Source organism: Mixophyes fleayi, chromosome 8, assembly GCF_038048845.1.
Source record: "Mixophyes fleayi isolate aMixFle1 chromosome 8, aMixFle1.hap1, whole genome shotgun sequence".
Classification (NCBI taxonomy): Eukaryota; Metazoa; Chordata; class Amphibia; order Anura; family Limnodynastidae; genus Mixophyes; species Mixophyes fleayi.
Genome location: NC_134409.1, coordinates 97029234 through 97046181, shown reverse-complemented (window position 1 = coordinate 97046181; position 16948 = coordinate 97029234). Strand labels below are relative to the sequence as shown.

At 41.9% G+C, this 16948-nt stretch overlaps 2 protein-coding genes across 3 annotated transcripts in view; both read right to left on the bottom strand.

The window, feature by feature from the left end:
• Positions 1 to 1026: 1026 nt before the first annotated feature.
• On the bottom strand, positions 1027 to 6884 carry LOC142100255 (uncharacterized). The gene is made up of 4 exons (XM_075184186.1): positions 6844 to 6884; positions 4400 to 4468; positions 1192 to 2784; positions 1027 to 1092 (listed from the first exon to the last, which is right to left on the bottom strand). The coding sequence occupies exons 2-4, from the start codon at positions 4454 to 4456 to the stop codon at positions 1027 to 1029; spliced, it is 1716 nt and encodes a 571-aa protein (XP_075040287.1). The 5' UTR covers positions 4457 to 4468; positions 6844 to 6884.
• A 572-nt stretch (positions 6885 to 7456) lies between these two features.
• The window catches only part of LOC142099468 (uncharacterized), a 38966-nt gene continuing 29474 nt past the window's right edge, over positions 7457 to 16948 (bottom strand). For both annotated transcript variants that reach the window (XM_075182931.1, XM_075182932.1), the window contains 2 exons: positions 8287 to 8355; positions 7457 to 7995 (listed from right to left, as the gene is read on the bottom strand). In XM_075182931.1, the coding sequence (XP_075039032.1) occupies positions 7846 to 7995; positions 8287 to 8355 (219 nt within the window). In that variant the 3' untranslated portion in view covers positions 7457 to 7845. The remainder of the gene's footprint in view (positions 7996 to 8286; positions 8356 to 16948) is intronic.

The window sequence follows — 16948 nt, the reverse complement described above, 5'->3', positions numbered from 1 at the left end:
TCATTTGTTGCAACAAAAAAATAAGACAGTATTCATAAAGACAGAAACATGTATGCAAATTTTTGACTGATTAATATATAGATATTACTAAGCTGTATGTGGTGTACGGATTTTGTAGTGATGTAGAGCCTTCATAGATAAACACCTACCAATACTGCATCATTACCTTTAACCCCTATATGCCATCCAACAGTTTTTCTCATACATTATTTTCCTATTTGTTTAACTTCTACTCCACATACTGCCATGCACCATACTCTCTATAACACACTTTTTGTTCGTATCATTTCTTTCTATACTTGAATTTATTTCAGCTATCCATATTTACCTAGTTTTTCTTTACCTATCAGTCTACTTTAGCTACATCATCTATTTCATTCCACCTAATTCAATTAACCTACATCTATATATTTCCCTATATAAGCCATTTTTTTAAATATCTTTATTTGTAAAAGTTTTGAAGTAACATAAGAACAAAAAAAAACAGGTATGGCATTACAAAAGGTTATACATTCAAGGTTATCTGTAACATGTTTAATACTAACTGGGACGACTTAACAGACCATCGTTTGAGGAAGCCAATCTTATTTTTCTCGCTAATATTACCCCTATCATCGTATTCCAATTCTTATTCCTATTTTTATGTATCCTTTATCCTCATAGATGGGAAATGGCCATATTATTTTTGAATTCATTCCACATTAATACATATTTCCCATGTTATTTACCCTTTCTATCTTTAGTCTTCTCTATTTCAAAACCCATACTTAATTGTTTTTTCTTTCTAGACTATCACTTTCCAGTTCCACCTACTTTCTATACTAACACTTGCTTTATTTACCCCTCTCCAACTCCCTGACTTTCTGTTGTACCTATCTTACTTAAGACTATTTGAACTGTATTTAGTATTGCATAGTTATATCCGCAACCCTGTTAGTTGTCTCTCACACCTAATCAGTAATACAGCTCTCCCCACAACAAACATACGAACCCCAGGCTCTACCTCGACATCGCCACAGAAATCGGTCAACAGGACATCAAGACACCAGACATAGCTCTCCATAACCATATGTAGATATTAGTCTGCAAAAGCTATACACATTACAGATGCATACACATTTAGAAGGTTTCACATGTCATTTGAGAGGCTAAACACAGAAGGATCACACAACAGAGGGAGAACCTACCCACCTTGATTTGTTTTGCAGTGGTATTCAGGTACATGTCACAGGTCTCAACATAGTCTGCAGTATTTCTTTCAGCTGTGGAATGTTCACTGTGGTGGAAACCTGTATTTCCTTTAGTCTGTGAATTTTCATTTTTAACATGTGAAGATGATGGTCCCTCAAAACCTGAAGTCTCTGTCCATAGAGATGTTTTAGAGTATGGGCACAGGAAGTCCTCATGAATAGTCTCGGGAGTATTTGACCTTTGTAAGCTCTTCAATGATATGGGTTCTGGTGAAGGAGTATCTAGTCTCTGGGAACCACTGATGATGGTATTTATGGGACGTGATTGTATCTTCTGGTATTCACTTTTTGTGGGTTCTGGTGGGAAAAAATTTAGATCACAAACATTTTGTGACCTAGATTCTGTCATTGTTTCCAGACTCTGTGATTTCCTATAACCAGTTTCTTGAGGAGAAGTTGGGCGTGACAGAGCAACATTTTGTGATGTTTCCTCCATTGTGTGTGTTCTAGTTGTCCGCAGTACAACTTTGGACAATGGGCTTTCAGTGCCACTGTACCAATCCACAAGCTTTTGGGGCTGTGGCTCTGGTCTGTAACAAGAAAGTGGCCCTGCAGGCTTGTATCGAGACCGCCCTGCATGATTTGTGATCTCTTGACTACAGTCGGTCTCAGTACATAGTAGATCCTGGTCAGAAAGAAAGCCTGAATCTGGATGGTGTTGTGTGTGCTGTGAATTTCTCTCATCAGAGGGGCATTCACTGTGATGGAATGCTTTAATTCCTTTAGTCTGTGAATTTTCATTTTTAGGGTGCTGAGGTGGTTGCCCCTCAGAGCCAACAGACTCTGTCTTTGGAGATATTTTAAAGCATTGATCCAGGAAGCCTTTACAGATAATCTCAGGTATATTTGATATGTGTAGCTCCTGCAAATCACAATGAGTTGTTCCTGGTGAAGGAGTATGTGGTCCCTTGGTACTCCCCAAAATTGTATTCGAGGGAGGTGTTTGTAGCCTCTGAAATTCCCTTTTTATTGGTTCTGGTGGAGTGTAAACCTTCCTCTCAGAATCTGGTGGAAAGTATTTTGCCTCTCTAACATTTTGTGACCTAGCTTCTGGTAATAAGTGCAGACTGTGTGAGTTCCTGCGACTAGATCCTTGGGGAGACGCTGGGCGTGACACAACAATATTTGGTGATGTTTCCCATTTTGTTTGCATTGCAGTTGCCCTCAGTATAGTTTTAAACGATGGACTTTCACTGTCATTATTGTAACCTAACAATTGTTGGTGTTGTGGTGTGTGACAAGACAGTGGCCCTGCAGGCTTGTATCCAGACCACACAGCATCATTTTTTGTCTCTTGCTTATAGCTAGTCTGTGTATACTGTTGATCTTGTTCAGAAAGAGAGCCCAGTGATAGATGGTGCTGTGTTTGCTGAGCATGTTTGGATCCCATATAACATGACTCTGGATTATTAGTAACTGTTGGCTTGTATTGTTGCTCCAACTTCTGTGGCCTCTCAAGTTTTTGATATTGTGAACCATATGAATGACTGACTGCAGTTTCTGTCGGTGTCCTTGAGACACTTCTTTGATTAATCTAGGAACAAATCATTATAAAATATTTGCTTTAATAAGTATTGAACTTCTTAATTGAAATTCATTTTCACAATATTTTAACAACAGGAGGCATTGTTTTGATTGGAATCAATGGATATTTTATTTTACTTCAAGTAAATCTATATAGAATATTTCCCTTATTCATAGATGGATAGGTATATATAATAATATATGTTATTGCATAGTAATATTCATTTTTATCTACAAATAAAAAGCAATAAACCAGGTAAATGTATCCTTTAATGAAATGCACCAGTTGTAAGTACAACACTTACAAATGTCTGATTGGTTTCTATGGATTACAGGGCATTTATGCTTTGTTTAACGTTATTTTGTATTGCCAGTGGACTTTAGATAAGAATGTAACAACAGGGTGATGTAGGCTGAAAAACAATAAAAGTCCATTAAAGAAAAACTCAAATATTTTTTTTAAATCTAGCACATAAAATTAAATATATCTCAACTTTGCAATTTGTTTTTAATTTTGTTATAATAGATCACCTGATTTATATTTTTGCCCCTATATTTTTTCTACAACCTGTAGATGTCGAGTTACAGTAGATTAGTGACAAACACAGCAATTTAAATGCCCATGTATCATTAATGCTGCCAAAAATGGACTGCCACTGGGTACAAACTTGGAGCAACAAGATCAGCTTCCAATTTGACTACCATAGTAACCAGGTCGCAGTGTACCAAATTGACCCTAAGCGTGGTGGGCGGAGCACTACAGAAAGAAGCACAGAAAGCAGAGTGGTCAGACTAGCCTAGGTCGGCAGGAAGCAGGTAACACAAAACCAAATCATCAGTCAGGGGGAATAGTCATGGAAAGCCAAGTTCAAAATCAATCTGTTAGGGCCTAAAACAGGAGCAAGCCAGGTCATATAATCAGAAGTCAAATAGTAATCAGGATAGCATGCTCAGGAGCTCAGAATAGCAAAGGTGATATTCTGATAGGGAATGACAGACAGAGCAGCATTAAATACTGTTTGGTAGTTCAACTCTGCCTTTGTGATGTCAGCGATCACTTGATTATATCTCAGTGAACTTGTATCAGCTGTACTTGCCACACTGTGAAGTGAAAGATACTGGGTCCTGTATCTAAATGTAGGATTCCAGACAGTAGTTGCCTATAGACACACATATCATGTGCGTAATTTTAAATCTGCCTGTCATGTTGTTACTATTGGTTTAAAGGCTAATTTCACTGGTTTGCATTTAAAACGCATGTCTGGTCTTTGCATCTAGATCTGTATTGATCTATTGGCTTACCAGCCGTAAGGACCTTCTAGAGGCCACTACAAGAAATAATGAAGCTGTCACAAATTTAAAAATAATAAGTCGGGGATGGGACCTAATACAGGACAAAGTCAGACATGGTTTTTTCTAGTAACTCCTGCAATTTTAGTTGAAAACTAAACTAGACCCCCACATCTCCTCATTTCTCCATTTGTTTTATTCATGGTTACATCTTTTGTAGTCCTGTCATGTGACATGGATCTTAGCTTTGTATTTGGCATTTGTTGAAGTTGCTTAACAAACAAACAATAAAAGTCAGTATAAAGGGAGAAGGATGTGAGTGGCAAATTCTTTACCTCTCTGCTCCGGCCCTCAGAATGAGCTGGACTCCAATGGTCATGGGAAGCCTCCATTTGCAGTTGAGTCTAAAATATCAGTCATGGCATGTTAATGATTGTGCATGCACACGTATGGTTTAATTGCAATTTTCTGTTATAAAAATACTCAATTAACTACAGATCTCTGGTGGCGTAATTGTGGTCAGCAGGGTTCCCTGTCCCATATTTGGTGGAGTGGTCCTAAAATTATTCCTTTCTGGCAAGAGGTTGCAGACATTATCCACAACATTACCTGCTTACAATTTCCGTTCCATCTTTCCTATTTCCTTCTCCCTCACCTCCCTCCTGATATTCTACAGAGTAATTTGGAAACTCACAAATCACATTCTCACTGCTGCTAGATGTTTAATTTCTAGAAATTGGAAGAAGGCAGAGTGTCCCATCTAGAACATATAACTAGTATTTTAAATGATCGACCCAATCAATTTGTTTCAACCTGGCAATACTGGCGCGAGTATTTTGCCTGTTAATTTTTCACTTTCACTTGATACATGACCCAAATGCTTTGAGAGCTCAACATTCTCGAATGATTCATTCTCTCTTTGTCAAATATTTTTCCCTGTACTTACATGACCTTCTTACCCCCCTCCCCCTTTTTCTTTCCTCTCTTCAGCTGATCTCTCCCCTAATTCCGCTCAGCACTACACCTGCCAATCATCTAGTTTAGTATTATGTTGACTTCCCCCATCTCTTCTTTTTGTTTTCAATGCAATTGCATTTCTGACATGTGCTTATCTGTAATGTGCTTGATGCATTTATCTTCAGATCTGGGTGCAAGTCCCTTCTTTTTTTCAGTAGCCCCCCCTATTTACGTAAAAAACTCAATAAAGTAAAATAAAATATATTTTTTTAAAAATACTCAATTATAGATATAGTAAAGTTTTCACATTTATGCTTTTTATGGGTCATTTACGAATGCAGAAATGATATTTTCATTACTGAAATGGGACATTCTTTTGAACTACAAGGGGAGATTGAAATTTGGTTTCTGGGTCTAGTGGACCTTGCTAGACGTGCAAACTGATCTGATTAATACTTGTCTTTATTTTCAGTGGGACAATTGCTATGCAATAATTGTATTTATAAGAGCAAAAGCTAATAAAATTCAAACATTAAATTGTGCTGACTTATTTAAGACATAAATTAAGATCAAACAAGCTATTTTGTTGAATAAATAAAGGACAAATTGTATTTAATTCTGGGGTTAGACCAAAAGCGATAATAGGCGGTATTAAAGGGTTGATTTTACATTTGTTGGAATAGCCATTCCTGTGGCAAACATCAGTCACCCAGGGCATCTGCAGAGATGCACTTCAAAAATGATAGTGGGTTGTACCCATGCATGCACACAAAAATATATGTGCTGTGCTTTCCCACTTTATTTGGTTTGTAAATGATCATCTTTTATTGTATCCTGTAATATTCTTTTGCTGTATAGTAAAGCGCTATAACAAAATGAGGAATTAAATTATGTCTCAGCTTTGGTACTTCACTTTGTGAAATGGCTGTTCTTATTTTCAAACATATCATATTCATTGCAAATACCATTAAAGCCATTACCGTAAAAGCTCCAGAAACATTCACTTGACAGATATCCATTCTGTACATTTAGGAGATCCGAGACCCCCTTTGCATGACATACAAATCCAAAAAATTGATTTCCCATGTCATTTTTTGATCAAATTCATCCAAAATATGTCCTTTCCACAGTTTTCCAATTTGTTCCAACCTGTTTACTCGTCTCCTTCACATTTTTTTTATATATCCCCCACCACAGTCCTTTTACATTACAGTAGAACTAAGGCATAAAATCCATTAAGGGGTTAAACACATCAGTCCTCGACTGAGTTAAATTCACCCCAGGAGCAATGGAATCTTTGGGGCGGATAAAAGACTATGTTGGGGTAGAGCTCTGGAGATTTGAGTAACCCAAGGCTGGTGATAGCGGATCCCATCTGGCTGAACCGTGTGAGAAGAATTGTGGACAGCTGCACGGCAAGCAACAATTGGTTGCCACTGCGCTATTTCTGGTGGATCCAGTTAGTTGAAGTGAATCTGATAAACGTGGTGCTGCCTTATATTAGTGGCTGTGTGGGAGGAAAAAAGGGTTCTAGTTAGGCAAAGTTACTACTCAGACACAACTGTGGTGAAACCAGGCGAACATGGGCCTTAGAATATTAATTTCCTCTGAGAATTATCTCACACGGCCCTCAAAATATGACATTACCTAATCTCAGTTTACCTATCATGCTAATAACCTTTTTTTTGCCATATCTGCCATAATTTAAATCACTTCCTGAGACTAGTAGCATCAGTTGGTTTGTCAGATATAGGTGTGAAAACTAAAGCACAGGTACACACCGGAGAACATTATACATATATACACACCTATATTTTCTCACCGGTTTTAGGAAGGTCTCACGATTTTTCCAGGCAAGTTCATTTGTTTTGTCAAAGCTTTCTTCTTTCTGAACCAAAATGTAAGCATTTTATGTATTGGCTTAAGGAATCAGTGGTGAGATACAATGCAATATCACAGATAGTCCGAAACTCAGAGAACACAGAACATGCAATAGTAAATTATTGTATCAGTGGCGCACGCAGGGGGGGTTTCTGGGTCTCCAGAAACTCCTCCCCTCCACTAAAGAAGTGCCCCTGTACTATCCAGCAGCCGCGGCGCTGTCAAAGAAGCGTCCGCGGCGGTGCTGTACAATACAGCTGTATTGTACAGCACCGCCGTGGACGCTTCTTTGACAGTGCAGCGACTGCTGGATAGTATAGAGCTGCCGAATAAACGAAAGCTGCCAGAAAAACGAAAGCTGCTGCGCATGTGCACGCGCAGCAGCTTCGGGTTTTTCCCTTCCAGCTTTTATGAATGACTTATGATTCTGGACTCCCATGGGAACCACAGGCACATGATGCAGTGAACAGTGATGCTTTTGAACGCCCCTTTCAGCTCTGTCTACACGGCCTCCTATTTGTCATCACATGAAATGATGAGAGTTGTGAGCTTGTGTCTGTGTCGCAGACTGACTATGTGTCTAGCAGCCATTTCAATTAGTCAACCAGAGAGATTTTGAAAAAGAGATAATGATTTGTAGGATTACAACTAAAATGACTACCAGTTGGATGCTTAAAAGGTTTTTGTTATTTACAGAAAAAGTGGTATTGCTGCTTTAAGGTAAAGAATAAAATATAATGGAGTTGTATTTTATCATCAAATCTAACAATAACAAAACACACATGATAAATGGATACAAACTATTGCATTCAGAATTAAAAATGTTGCACTGTGCACTTGCCCAATATTAAAAATAAAGCCAAATACATTCAAGAAATCATGGACTATATGCAACTATGTATTCACTATATTCCACAACTTTCTGAAATTTTAGGGCAAAGCCTTAAGGACCAGGATTAAAAATGCACATTTTGAATGGGTTAGCAAGTATAAGTGCATGGCCACACACAGACAGAACCTTATCTTGTGCTCCCACTGGTCGAAGTATTTTATCCCGATTAATCCACTCAGGCTCTGGGAATGCTGCTCGACCCTGATGGAGGTATAATCTTGTTAATAGATGTGACTGAATACTTTTCATGATGCAGATTGTTTGAATTGTAAATTATTTTCCCTTATTTACATAGCACAAACACATTCTGCAGTACTAAATAATAAGGGACAAGAATAAAACATACAATGATTACAATGCGTGAACATATATAGAAAGGCCCTCTAGAAATCTAAAGTATGTTTTGATGTTTAGATGGACAACTTTGTAAAGTACAATTCACCCACAGGTAGCCCAAATTGTCATCCAATCTACTTCTTTGTATGCCCTCACCTGAGTCCTTGTACGCTGTGGTGAGATGTCCCGACTCCTTGTGCTTGTAACTTTTGAATTGCTGAACTCCTGCACAAAAAACCCCAAAGCAAATTAGCCAGAATTAATACATTCTTAATGTAAAATCCCAAAGCGCAGTACGTCCCAGGTAACCTACTGAATTGTATGGCCCTCAGTTCAATATTTATTTGTTACTTATATCGTAGGAGGGCACACAAAGCGTTCCTTCCATTAGTCCCAAAAAGCTACAATATAACTTAGTGATTCACTTTATGTTTGACATAACACAAATCCCCAAATTCTTATTGTTTCATTTTAATAGTATTATATGTACAACATTGAAACAACTTCAATGAATACACTATGTACTGTGTTCAATATTATTCTACTGACATTAATGAATTTTATTCACCAAGTTAATAGTGAGGAAATAATTGACTTTGAGTAAGTTGACTGTGTAAAAATAGCAGACTGTATAAGTAGCCAGCTATTTCTTTTTTTATGAATACGTTTTTATTGGATTTTGAAAAACAGTCGTCACTGTAGCACAATGCAGATAACATTGCTTAGCGTCGTCAGCCAATTGAAAAGCATGTTGGCACCAGGCCAGTATTGTAGCATGAGGACATAACATTGGTCAAATATATCTCAAGCTTATAACCTTAAAACATGCAACATATAGACGAGGGGGGGGGGGGTGGTTGCTGAGTGGTTGGGTATTGTTATATTTCCACAATCGTTGAGTAGGCATTAAGAGGGCAATTGACATGTTAGAAAAGACCAACTAGCCCCTTAGAGGTATATGCGCAATTCCGCCGTGTCTGTGAATGCCAGCCATGGTCCCAAAATAACATAGTACAATTTCAAATCAGTCTTCTGCTGATAGCATCCATCCTACATTCTTTGACCTATAAAATTCCAACCTTTTTAACCTTGTATATTAGCTGGGGAGGTGGATCTCCAGCGGACTGGTATAACAACTTTTGCTGCTGAGAGAAGGAATTTCAGAAAGGATTTTTAAAGCATGTGTGACTGGATCACTGATAAATAAATTCTGGTATGAATTTACGTAAAGGAAATAGCGCAGAGCGCTTATTTATATAATTGCATATGTACTTATTTTTTATATTGTATATATTCTGAGATAGGAAATCGTTATTTCTGAGACCGGGGTAGAAACTCTGTTTTCCTGTTTTAACCTTACTAAAGGATATGCCTTATTTCTGATGTATAAATCTGATACAATAGGTATTTGTGGATGGAGGTCTTTTATGTATTGGGATGTGTTTTGTATGGAAGTGTCATTGTGTGGGGTTTGTAAGGTTGCTAGTGAAAACCTCTAATTAGGCATGGGGAGGGAGTCTGATAGCAGGAATTGCTAAATAAGTTTTGTGATGAAGTGTTAGAGGCCTGCTCTGGCCAAAGGCCCAGCAGGGGGTCGTTACTGTGGGGCCTTTGTCATTCAAATCTTTCTGAACATTGTGGACTGCTTGTAATGCAGGACATTACAGTGTTTCTAGAACTATCATTATTTCCAGTGCATGTAAATCCATGTTTGTGTAAATAGGGTGCATCCTGATGAAACTTGTTCTTCTGATTTTCATCTGACCTGATCACACTAGTACTTTCAAACAGTGTGAGAGCAAAAACATCTTGCTTCAAGACCTTCTTGAAATCGTCTTCAATATTACTGTATTCCTGTGACCTGCCGATTAGACCCTAAATCTAATCAGTTCGCCGGCTGTTTCTGAGGTTTGGACCCAAGCTTTTCGGTACCACCGCTCTGCCTGCTATCCATGCAGCCCTGGTCAGTGTGATAGGCCAGGGGGGATCCGTCCACAGCTTCCCTGATCCATAGTAAGAGATCAGGAGTACCAGCCCAAGTACACCATCAACAAGATATGCTAGCAGCGTCAGTTACCCAGAAGAAACCCGGTTCTGGATGCCGGTAAGAAGTCCAGTGGTGGCAGCCTTTGTAAGCCCCTTCTACTGCGGCAAGCGGGCACATTTGGGATAACAAAAGGGAACAATGGCAAAGTAAGCCCAGCTGCAACAACAGACAAGGTGGCATAGGCAGTCCTTCCTGTCACAGCATGATAAAGGCATGTTTGTTTTGTTGAGAAGCCAGGGAGCCATGAATTGGCCTACTTAAGAGTTATAACTTGAGACCAAAGGGTTGTAACACAGGACAATCTCACCAGATATGGAGCGGGGAGCCAGGCAACGCCAGCAGGAAGCCGGGACCCCATGATAGATTTTAGCCAAGTGAGTAGAGCATCTGTACCACCTGGTGAGAACTTTATAATGGGTTTGTCACGGGCACTAGGAGTCTTTACCCAGGGATCACCAGGTGATAGGCTTACCAGAGCAGTATAGGTGGTAATATGGTACTCTGGTAGCAGGGTGATCACGGAACAGGAAATAGCAGATGATGAGATGCTCAGGAAAGTCTATGACTAGCAGCACTGGCAATATGGAGGTAGTAATACACGAGGAACTGTATGGACAAAGGACACGTGAAGGTAGTCAGTGGTCTGCGGTAGCAAGTTGTACCACTGCTATAGTGAGGAGGAATGTCCAACAGAAACGAGGAGGTGATGAGAGTCAGCGGTCTGCGGATAGCAAGTTGTACCGCTGTCTGAGTGAAGGAATGGAATCCAAATGGAGGTATCCGGGGAGTCAGTGGTCTGCGTTAGCAAGTTGTACCACTGCTATGTGAGAGGATACTGGAGCAGGTGAAACTGGAAACAGGGGTCAGTGGTCTGCCACTAGCAAGTTGTACCACTGAATATATATGTGAGGAGGTGCACGGGGAGAGACTGCAACACAATATATACACGGGCACCTTGACTTTGATCCACAGTAATATGCACAATATAAATGTATAAATGACTGAACAACACTGCCAATATAGAAAGTCTCTTGAAGTAATCCAGCATGAGATAACACAGTCAATGATGGCAATAGACTCAGCGGATAGTACACTCCAGAGGAGAACCAACACAGTCCAGCAAGGTATGCAATACACAGCACAGTCAATGGGAAGTATGCATACCGTGGTTCAGGAGAAGGCAGTCAGACAGAAGTGCAGAGATACCTGAACGGCAGGAGGCCGGCAGGATGCAAAGTCCCTGGATGGGTGAAGCGGTGGTCTAGCAGGTGCAGCGCACAGGTAGGTAGACCAGCAGGGAACCCAGGAAGGCGTGGAGAGCGGATCAGCAGTAGATGGATGCGTAGCGCTGAGAAGTAACAGCAGCGGGTCTCTGCGGGAACACGGAGGTAGCCAATAGCAACCAGCAGGTGCAGTAACGATGGGACACCAGAGCAGAGTTGAACTGGAACAGTTGATCACGGAGAGTAGCGGGTAGCAATAGTGGCAGCAGACTCAAGGAAACACGGGAGAGTTGACAAGGACTGAAGACTGAAGCGCACAGAGGCAGCGGATAGGAATCAGCTAAACAGTCACGATGAAACACAGACGGGTTGCAGGTTGAAGACTGTAGTGCACGGAGGCAGCGGATAGGAATCAGCTGGCAGTCACAATCATGAACAGGTGAGTGGATGTGAATGAAAGACTGTAGTGCACGGAGGCAGCGGATAGGCATCAGCTAACAGTCCCAATGATACAAGGTAGAGTTGAAGTGGTTAGAAGACTGTAGTGCACGGAGGCAGCGGATAGGAATCAGCTCACAGTCACGATGATACAGTAGATGGTAGAAGTGGTATGGGAACCACAGTAGTAGAAGTGGTTTGGAAACCACAGAGGTAGAAGTGGTTTGGAAACCACAGGAATCAGCTGGGCTGAATAAACGAGGAAACACAGGAACACCTTCAGAGACTCATGGGGAATGAGACTCCAAGATCAGGCAACGTGGTGTTGACCACAGGTGCTTAATATAGGGAGGTTGCCTGATCTGCCAATTTAGTTAAAGGAACATACACTGGAGGTATGGAAAGGGCTGCGCATGCGCAGTCCCTCAGGATGGAGGACGGCCACGGTTCCTAAATGTCCGGGAAGAAGCACTCACAGTCCGGTGAGTGACAGTACCCCCCCTTTTAAAGGTGGGCACAGAACGCCTGGAACCGGGCTTGTCCGGATTTTTGGAATAAAACTTCTTCAGAAGGGCAGGAGCATTAAGATCTTCAGCTTTGATCCATGAACGCTCTTCAGGACCAAAGCCCTTCCAATGAACGAGGAAACGGAGGACTCCTCGCGAAATTTTTGCATCCAATACCTCAGTAATCTCGAAATCCTCCTCCTGATGAACTTGAACTGGCTGCGGTGCTGAGGGAGGAGTCGAGAAACGGTTGATGATGAGAGGTTTGAGCAAGGACACATGGAAGGCATTGGAAATCCGAAGATTCTTAGGAAGAAGAAGTTTAACACATACTGGATTGATAACTTGAATGATCCTATATGGACCAATAAAACGAGGGGCGAATTTCATAGATGGAACCTTCAAACGAATATTTTTGGTAGATAACCAGACACGATCTCCAATTTTTAGTGGTGGAATAGCCCGCCTCTTCTTATCTGCGAAAGACTTATATTTATTAGATGTCTTCTTTAAACAGGTTTTGACCTGAGACCAGATATTTTTGAAGGTTTGACAAGCAGTCTCCACAGCAGGAACTTGGGTGGGCGGGAGGGCAGGAAATTCCGGAAAAGACGGATGGTGACCGTAGACCACAAAGAATGGAGTTTTGGATGATGACTCATGGTACATGTTGTTATGGGCGAATTCAGCCCAAGGGAGCAATTCTACCCAGTTGTCTTGGTTGGCTGAAGAGAACATCCTAATAAAAGTCTCAAGATCTTGATTGACTCGTTCCGTTTGTCCGTTAGATTGCGGATGGTAAGACGATGAGAGTGCTAATCGTATGCCCAAGGTTTTACAAAGGGCCCGCCAGAATCTGGAAACGAATTGTACTCCTCTATCCGACACAATCTCAGACGGACATCCATGGATGCGGAAGATTTCTTTAATGAAATGTTCAGCCAGAGTAGACGAGGAAGGTAAACCGGACAAAGGGACGAAATGGGCCATCTTCGAAAATCTGTCTACCACTACCCAAATAGTATTGTGATTCTTACTTGGTGGCAAATCAGTAACGAAATCCATACTAATATGGGTCCAAGGCTTGGACGGAATGGGTAGTGGTCGCAGCAACCCTGCTGGAGTTCTGCGGGAGGATTTGAACTGAGAACATAAATCACAGGAAGCAATAAACTCTTTGACGTCTCTCCTCATTGAAGGCCACCAGTAACTACGAGAGAGAATCTCAAAGGTCTTGTGTTCACCGGCGTGTCCAGAAAAACGAGAGGCATGGAACCACGAAAGGATTTTCCTCCTCAGAGTAGGAGGCACAAGGGTCTTCCCAAATGGTAGCATTTTGGTGGATGAAGCAGCCAGAGAAATACATTTGGGGTCTAGAATAGCATGGTTGGGAACCTCTTCTACATCAGAGGACGTCACAAAAGCTCGAGATAGAGCGTCAGCTTTCTTGTTCTTAGCGGCTGGTTTGAAGGTTATAATTAATTCAAAACGGGAAAAGAAAAGAGACCATCTTGCTTGACGAGGATTCAAGCATTGAGCAGATTGCAAATATGACAAGTTCTTATGATCCGTGAAGATCGTCACCGGATGGCGAGCTCCCTCCAACAAGTATCTCCATTCCTCTAATGCAGCTTTGATGGCCAGCAACTCCTTGTCCCCGATAGTATAATTTTTCTCTGCGGGCAGAAGACCCCGAGAGTAGAAGGCACAAGGATGTAATTTTTGTTGCTCCGAGCGTTGGGAGAGAATAGCTCCTAAGCCCACATTAGAGGCATCTACTTCTAGGAAGAAGGGGAGTGTCACATCAGGCTGTCGCAGAATGGGAGCAGATGAGAAGGCCTCTTTGAGGATTTGAAAGGCTTGGAGAGCCTCAGATGACCATTGCTTAGTATTAGCCCCTTTCCGAGTTAGGACCACAATGGGAGATGCAATGGATGAAAAGTCTTGAATGAAGCGTCTATAGTAATTGGCAAAACCTAAAAAACGCTGGATGGCACGAAGAGTAGTTGGCTGGGGCCAATGTAGTACAGCATTTACTTTGTCTGGATCCATCTTCAGGCCAACTCCGGAAACTATATACCCCAAGAATGGAATCTGGGGTAACTCGAATGAACATTTTTCCAATTTACAGAACAATGAGTTTTTCCGTAGTCTGGAGAGGACCTCTGCCACATGTTGGTGATGAGAAGGCAGGTCCTGTGAGAAGATCAATATGTCGTCCAGGTAGACAACGACACATACATATAATAAGTCCCGAAAGATCTCATTGATGAAACCCTGGAAAACAGCGGGGGCATTACACAGCCCGAAGGGCATTACTAAATATTCGTAATGCCCATCTCTGGTGTTAAACGCGGTCTTCCATTCGTCACCGGAACGGATTCTAATTAAATTGTAGGCACCACGAAGATCCAACTTAGTAAATATCCGAGCTCCCTTGATGCGATCAAATAGCTCAGTGATCAGCGGAATGGGATACCGATTCTTGATAGTAATGGCGTTGAGTCCACGAAAATCTATACAAGGGCGTAATGATCCATCCTTCTTTTTGACGAAGAAGAACCCAGCTCCAGCGGGAGAGGTGGAAGGTCGAATGAACCCACGCTGGAGATTCTCCTGTATGTACTCAGATGTGGCTTGAGTTTCAGGTAACGAGAGAGGATAGACCCGACCCCTGGGAGGAGTCTTGCCAGGTAGAAGGTCGATCGGACAATCCCAAGAACGATGAGGAGGAAGACGTTCAGACTGAGCTTTATCAAACACATCGGCAAATGAAGCATACTGAGGAGGGAGTCCCGGGGAGGAAGATGAGATGAACGATTGCTGTACTTTAATAGGAATAACTTGAGAGAGACAACGATGGTGACATTCAGACCCCCAAGACGTAACTTGAGGGGTGCGCCAGTCAATCTGGGGAGAGTGACACTGAAGCCATGGAAGGCCTAAGACAATCGGACTTGTCGTAACTGGAAGAATTAAAAACGAAATTTCTTCATGGTGTAGTACACCAATCTGAAGGGTTACTGGAGACGTACTCTGGGTGATGAGACCATTGATGAGGCGTGATCCATCTATAGCCGTCACAGTAATGGGTGTTTTTAAAGTGATCACTGGTAGGAACCATTGATTCACTAGTGATTTAGAAATGAAATTTCCTGCTGCTCCGGAATCAATCAATGCCTGTGACTCAAAGGATTTGGTAGCAAAGGAAATCGTAACATCAAAAGCGCAGACTTTAGATTTCATAGACAATGGAGAGGACTCCAGGGACCCTAACTTCACCTCTCCAGAACTAGTTAGGGCCTGGCATTTCCCGATCTCTTAGGGCAAGAGCTGAGCATATGCGTGGAATCAGCACAATAGATACAGAGTCTATTCTTTACTCTTCGTTTCCTTTCCTCTGAAGATAATTTGGAACGTCCTATCTCCATGGGAATCACAGAGGATGGAGCTGGACGAAATTGAGGGTTTAAACGAAGAGGTGCTTTGACAGCTGTTGTTTTCTCAGACTCTCTTTCACGAAATCTCATATCTACACGATGGCAAAGAGAGATCAAATCTTCTAGTGACGAAGGAAGCTCTTGGGTAGTCAGTGCATCTTTAATTTTATCGGAGAGCCCCTGCCAGAAGGCGGCAACTAATGCTTCAGTGTTCCACTGAAGTTCAGAGGCTAAGATCCTAAATTGAATGACATACTGTCCTACTGTATGGGAGCCTTGTCGCAAACGAAGAATGCTGGAAGCAGCGGAGGTCACACGACCTGGTTCATCGAACACACTTCGGAACGTGGAAATGAATTTGGCACTATCTTGTAGAATTGGATCGTTTCTTTCCCACAGGGGGGAGGCCCAAGCCAGGGCTTGTCCCGAAAACAATGAGATAAGATAGGCCACTCTGGAACGATGGGTAGAAAAATTTTGAGGTTGGAGTTCAAAATGGACTGAACATTGGTTAAGGAAACCTCTACAAGTTTTGGGGTCCCCGTCATATTTTGACGGAGTAGGCAGGTGAAGCGTAGGAGCTGTAGACACCTGGGATGGCACTGGGGAAACGGAGGAAAGCACAGGAGCTTCAATATTAGCTGTAACAGTCTGTCCAGATGTTCCTTGGGAGGTTAATGATTGGTAACATTGAAGTAACAGCTGTTGGCGAGCATCCTGTTGCTCCACACGGCTGACCAGATGCTGCAGCATCTCTTTAGCGGTAGGTTCCGTATCTGGGTCTGTCATGGCCTGATCTTACTGTCACGGGCACTAGGAGTCTTTACCCAGGGATCACCAGGTGATAGGCTTACCAGAGCAGTATAGGTGGTAATATGGTACTCTGGTAGCAGGGTGATCACGGAACAGGAAATAGCAGATGATGAGATGCTCAGGAAAGTCTATGACTAGCAGCACTGGCAATATGGAGGTAGTAATACACGAGGAACTGTATGGACAAAGGACACGTGAAGGTAGTCAGTGGTCTGCGGTAGCAAGTTGTACCACTGCTATAGTGAGGAGGAATGTCCAACAGAAACGAGGAGGTGATGAGAGTCAGCGGTCTGCGGATAGCAAGTTGTACCGCTGTCTGAGTGAAGGAATGGAATCCAAATGGAGGTATCC

Bases quoted from the DNA above. Each gene is read 5' to 3' on its own strand.
- LOC142100255 (XM_075184186.1), bottom strand. From the start codon at position 4,456: ATGGAGGCTTCCCATGACCATTGGAGTCCAGCTCATTCTGAGGGCCGG. The intron at 2,785-4,399 runs GTAAAGAATTTG...ATTTGTTCCTAG, and splicing joins CTGAGGGCCGGAGCAGAGAG to ATTAATCAAAGAAGTGTCTC. The intron at 1,093-1,191 runs GTGGGTAGGTTC...TAATGTGTATAG, and splicing joins CCACTGCAAAACAAATCAAG to CTTTTGCAGACTAATATCTA.